Source organism: Bos indicus x Bos taurus, chromosome 24 (assembly GCF_003369695.1).
Source record: "Bos indicus x Bos taurus breed Angus x Brahman F1 hybrid chromosome 24, Bos_hybrid_MaternalHap_v2.0, whole genome shotgun sequence".
Taxonomy (NCBI): Eukaryota; Metazoa; Chordata; class Mammalia; order Artiodactyla; family Bovidae; genus Bos; species Bos indicus x Bos taurus.
Window position 1 is genome coordinate 59309302 of NC_040099.1, and position 6090 is coordinate 59315391.

General features: G+C 43.0%; 1 protein-coding gene across 1 annotated transcript; it reads right to left on the reverse strand.

Moving 5' to 3' along the window:
• Positions 1 to 1455: 1455 nt before the first annotated feature.
• Positions 1456 to 5349, reverse strand: MC4R (melanocortin 4 receptor). The gene has a single exon (XM_027526121.1). The coding sequence runs from the start codon at positions 4928 to 4930 to the stop codon at positions 3932 to 3934; it is 999 nt and encodes a 332-aa protein (XP_027381922.1). The 5' UTR covers positions 4931 to 5349; the 3' UTR covers positions 1456 to 3931.
• Between the last annotated feature and the right edge of the window lie 741 nt (positions 5350 to 6090).

The following is a 6090-nucleotide window of genomic DNA, read 5'->3' on the forward strand; positions in this document are numbered from 1 at the left end:
GAATCGAACCTGGGCTCCCTGAATTAGGTGCATGGAATCTTAACCACTGGACCACCAGGGAAGTTCCTCAAAGATAGTTTAAGAAAACATATAATTAAGCCCAAGGCATATGTGTATTTTCTAATAATGCTGAGAGAGAGCAAAACTGATAAGTCTTCATTCTTCCATGAGTTTGTTCGTATACTTGGTATTCCTAAAAGTACTAATAATCACTATTTTTGAGTGCCTATGTTGTGTTGAGCTTTAATCTTTGATCTTATAATTGTCTTTTCTCCTTTGAAAAGACAGGTATTATTTTGCACATTAACAATGAGAAAGCTAATCCAACACAATCTCACAGCTAAAAAGTGATGTAACCATAATTCAGCCATAGGTTATGTGATTGAGGAAACTGTCCTTGTCTACAAAAGGAGGCTTGTAAAATCTGATGCAGGAAAATCCAGAGTCAGGAACTGCCTCTTAAATTTTGATGCTGCCAATGATTTCACATGTGAGGTCAGACAGTCTCTCTGAGTCTTAGAGGGTTAGATGAGATGCTATCTAATATCTGTTCTGGCTCAAAACTAACTTCTCATATCTACTCTTGCTCCACAAATCACTGGTGATTTGCCGATTACACTGCCATCAACACCTTTTTGTTGGAGCTTACGTGTACTTCTAAAAACTAATAATTAGAATATGTTCATCGTGGCAAATTTACACAATAGCAACACCCTCAGTGAAGAAAGTAAACAAGCTCCTTCATATGATCGCCCAAGAATAATGAGTACTGATTGTTCCTGAGTTACTGGAAGTAATATGCAGGAGGTATATAAGTATATTGGTGGTGCTTTAGATGGTTGGTATCATAGTAAATATTCCTCTTTGTGTGTTCCATGGAGGAGCCTGGTAGGCTGCAGTCCATGGGGTCCCGAAGAGTCGGACATGACTGAGCGACTTCCCTTTGCCTTGTAACACAAAACAGAAGTCGGTACTTATTTACAAGTTATTAAATAATTCTTCAAAAATGTTTTAGTGATTTCAGAATATTTAGTTCGGGCCACAAAGGCTTTTTCTGAAGTAGGTGATCACTGTTTGCAGCCCAGAGTTGTGGAAGGTGCCTGCCAGGGGAACAAAAGGGCGAGACACAAAGCTCGTTCACGCAGGTATGGCAATTGTTATCTGACTTCTTAAATCAATGTTTTGCAAATCACTTCTATCACCAATGAAAAATTATTTCTAATAGGATTTATACTTCATTGAATTTTCTGGTGAAAATTTCAATAAGGGTATCTGACGCTGCTCACCAGTTACATTTGGAATATATACTCCCGACCAGCATTTGGTAAATGCTAACTAACCCCCCTTAGCAAAATATTAAAGGATCAACACATACATCACAGTATTTATACTGAAGCTTTTTAAAGGTTCATTCCTGCTCCTTGGTATAAAAAAAGACTTATGTCCACACACAAGTGTTTGTAGCACTTTATTCATAATTGCCAAAATCTGGAAGCATCCAAGATGTTCTTCAGCAGGCAGACAGATAAACTATGTGACATTCATGCAGCGAAATGCTATTCAACACCAAAAAGAAATCAGCTGCAAACCATAGAAACATCTGAAGGAACCTTAAATGCATAGTATCAAGTTAAAGAAGCCAGTCTGAAGGTTATATAGTGCATGGTTCCAACTACAGGACGTTGTGGAAAAGGCGGAACTATTGCAACAGTAAAATGGTCCCTGGTAGCCAGGGGGTTGGAGGGAAAGAGGGGGGCATAGGTGGAACACAGGGGATTCTTCAGGCAGTGAGACAGATGCCAATGACACTGTCTGCCAAAGCACATGGAATGCACAATACTGCAGAATGAACCCCAATGTAAACTATGGACTTTGGGTGATAATGATGTATCCCTCTGGGAGAGTCTCGGTTTTACTGGAGAAAGAAGTAACAACATAGAGGAATGTTTGGAGAACAGGAAGAAATGAGAAAGGCATAGTCTTAGCACTTAAAGAAACAGACGCCTGATACCAGGCCCTGGGCACATAAGGGAGGGGGGCCGGGCACACGGCTCTTGACTAACACTCCCCCCATCCCTGTAAACTGCTCCAGGAGGAAGTGTGGGAGTCAAGGTGCGGGAGGCTGATTTGCTGTCAGTGGCAGAAGTGGGCTGGTCCTCAATGGCCCAGGCAGCATCTGCAATGACCCTGGCTGGAGAAACAGGGTGGACTGGAAGAACAGCCCCCACAGAAGGTGGGGGGCTTCTAGCTGTCTTCCGAGTCTCCAGTTACTGGGGTTCCTCACAATCACATGAAAGCATGGACAGGAAGAGTAGCAAAGACAGAAACACCTACCGTGTCCTGCCACAATGTGGGCTTCTCTTTAAATATAATTTAAAGCCTCACACATGTTTATGTCAAAATAGAGGCATTGCAGTGAATCAGGCTTCAGTATCACCTTTCATGTGTAAGCTTTAATCTTACTATTAAATTTTAAAGTAGTGTTTCCTCGTCAGTACTGACAGTGCTTCTCAGGACTTGCTGTCAATATGCAAAACATCTAGAAATTTGAATTAAGCAGTACCTTGTCATGTTCTCTCTGCCCATGAGCATCTGAGGAGACTATAAAGTAAATCAAAAGGTAATTCACTGGTAAAGTTCTCAAAATACGTGCAAATTGGAAAGTACAGATTTTATTGTTCAGTAGACAAATCTGTGGCATTATTTTGGAGCAAAGCAAGTATTTCTCTCTAAAATATAGTTGTGGAAGGCTAGTTTATGTCATGATGTCCTCTGGGGTTCAGATCATGCTTTTTTCCCTATTTATAACATTCTAGCACCAAGAGCTCCCTTCTTTTAGATTTTTACAAATACTGCCTAACATCCTTATGCTATAGATTTAGTCTTCAAAGCTAAAATCCTTTCTAATGAGTACTGAAAGTCCAGTTCAAAAAATAAGTAATAGGGAAATAGTAAGTCACTTGCATGTGGAAAATGAAAGAACTCAGCAGGAATTGTGTAGTTCTTTAGGGAGCAGAAGCCAGATCTCAGTGGGGCATCACCTGTTCTAGACATTTCAGCAGATTCTGGGGCCCTGGTTAAAGGGGCAGGAAGACATTGTTCTCTGTCTTTATTAGGGGCAGTTGTACACAGTTTGATATCAGGAAGTTTAGCTTGCCTTGTTAACTTAGATTTCCCAAAACACTTGCATCCTCATAGCTGCTGTTTTTTTTTTTTCTTTTTTTAATCCCAAACTGAATTGCCTGTGAGAAATATCAGACTCTTTGCTTGAACAAATTAATCTCTCTGTCTCTGAGAAACACACATAGTTTTCTGACTCAAAATATCCACCCTCCTTTTTTTTTTTTTTAAGTAACTGTTTTTCTCCCAATACAAGCTTCATTTCAACTTCTGCACAGGAAGAATGAATGAGAAAGTCTTATTAAATTACCTGAAATTTCAGCTTGTTTTTTATGATTAAGCAATATGTTCTCAATATTTCTCCCCTAAATGCTAGAATCAAATTTTTACACTTCAGTGTTGTAAAGTATAACATAAAAAAACCACTTATGAGGATATACTTAATGAAGCTGTGATTTCCATGTTACAAAAGCAAGCAAAGTGTCACATCCTTGTAAATAACAAGAAGGAAACACTGTTAAACTCCTCATAAGGACTTTTTTTCTTCTTTTTTCATAAATGCATAGTGCCTATAACCTGTGATGTGGATTCACATTTTACAGCCAGAAAGTAGCATGACATTAAAAATACACCGAGACTGGGCACTGTTTCACATCAGAAAAAAATCACAAACTTCAACTGATACAATAGAAATTTTCACTCCATGCCCTACACAGAAGAAAAAGCTGTGGCTGATACAGACTGTTCAGGTTGTACATATGAGAAGGAGAAAGTCTCTTAAGCTTGTGTTTAGCATTGCGTTTGTCCCCATTTAATATCTGCTAGACAAATCACAGAGGCCACCTAGAGGAGAGCAACAAATGATCTCTTTGAAGGTTTTCCTCAGTTCTTGGCTCCGCAGGGCATAAATCAGAGGGTCAATGATGGAATTGCACATGATGAGGATGAGGTACAGGTTAAAGTGAGACATGAAACACACACAGTATGGGTTCTGGGGACAAGAGATGTAGAATATCAGGTGCAGGAAGAAGGGGGCCCAGCAGACAACAAAGACCCCGATCAGTATGGTCAGGGTAATCGCCCCCTTCATGTTGGCGCCCTGGCGGATGGTGCCGCTACCTGGCAGGACCGCGATCCTCTTAATGTGGAGTCTGGCCATGAGGAACATGTGGACATAGAGAGACGCCATGAGAGCCAGCATGGTGAAGAACACGGTGATGAGGCAGATGATAACAGCACTGCTGTCTGAGTAAATGATGAACAAGACGCCCGACACCGTGCAGGCTGCCCAGATGGCGCTGATGGTGATCGCCACCCGCTTCACCGTCATGATGTTATGGTACTGGAGCGCATAGAAGATAGTGAAGTACCTGTCCACCGCGATCGACAGCAAGCTGCAGATGGAGGCAAGCAAGGAGCTACAGATCACCGAGTCAATGACATTGTCAATATCCACCGTGAAGCTCTGCGCGTCCGTGTCCGTGCTGTTCAGCAGGGTGATGACAATGGTTTCCGACCCGTTGGAAACGCTCACCAACATGTCAGCCACAGCCAGGCTGCAGATGAAAAAGTACATGGGTGAGTGCAGATTCTTGTTCTTGGCTATGGCCACGATCACCAGAATATTCTCCAACAAGCTGATGACCCCCAGAGTCACAAACACCTCGGGAGAGACAAAGAGCTGCTCATAGCACCCCCCGTCCGAGTAGCCTTTTGCCAGGGACTCACTGACATTGGTGGGCATTCCGTGGGCGCTGCGGTTCCAGGAGTGGAGAGAGGTGTGCATCCCAAGGGGCTGGGTAGAGTTCATTTTGGATTCAGGTCCCCTCTGGACTGACTGAACCTCCTGGATCTGGCAGCCTCAGCACCTTTCTCCAGTCTTGACTTGCCCCAGACGAAAGTTAGGCGGCGGAGAGTGGCATGCCTGCTGTGAATAAACGTCCCATGCTCCGGAGCTGGAAAGGAAGTTTTCAGTCTCTTTCAAGTGTGGCTCTGGTCAGCCACACTTGGAAATCTTAGGCTGCAAGATGCTTCTTCTCCGTCGAGCCTGCCGCTTGCTCTTTTGTTCTCACTTCCACTTCAACTTTAGTCGGAGGCATGCACGTCTTTGCAGAATAATTTGCCTGGTGGCTGCGCTACGGCTGCGAGCTGGCTCTATGTGCGCATGCTCTCATCAGCTGCCTCGAAGAGGTACCGGTTCCCAACCTGAAGCTTTGCTCTGAGTGTCAGACGCTGCTGCTGATTTTTATGGTGTGTGAGGGAAGGAAAAAAAAAAAAAAAATGCTCAGAGTGACTCCTCCTCTGCTTCCTTCTGACCAATCCGAGTCCAGTGGGGTCTGTGAGACACCGCGATGGTCCAGAGACACAAACTGCAGGCAATCCCAATTCAGAGGCAGAAGCCTGTGGAGTCAGGCAGCCAGCAGGATGTGAGAGACTAAATTTCCCCCTTCAAGTTCTCAAGGAAAGCAACTTGGTTCCCAGAGGACATTCTGTGAGATCATAACAAGCCATCCTGAGGCACCCAGGTTTATCCTGCTTAAAGGAGGGGTGTGTGTGTGTGTTCCTGAATTAGATGCACTGCCTTTTTTGCACAGGGAACTCTCCTTAATGCTCTATGGTAACCAAAACGGGAAGGAAATACGAAAAAGAGGGGTATATGTATACATATGTCTGATTTGCTTGGCTGCACAGCAAAAAAAAAAAAAAAAACCACACACAACATTGTAAAAAACAAACAAACAAACAAAAACCTGACTCCAATAAAAATGAAAAAAAAAAAAAAAAGAGAAGAGATACAGTGCCTTTTTGACCAGGACATTGAATTTCTTTACCCTCTCAATTTCTTTGAATTGAGAAGAAAGGCAGTCACGCTTCGGTTTGAGACAGTTGACACCCGGAATGTTTAACGATGCAGGCAACTGTGCTGTGGATGCAGGGACTAGACAGGCAGTCGCCGTTTATACCAGGGCT

Bases quoted from the DNA above. Each gene is read 5' to 3' on its own strand.
- MC4R (XM_027526121.1), bottom strand. From the start codon at position 4,930: ATGAACTCTACCCAGCCCCTTGGGATGCACACCTCTCTCCACTCCTGG.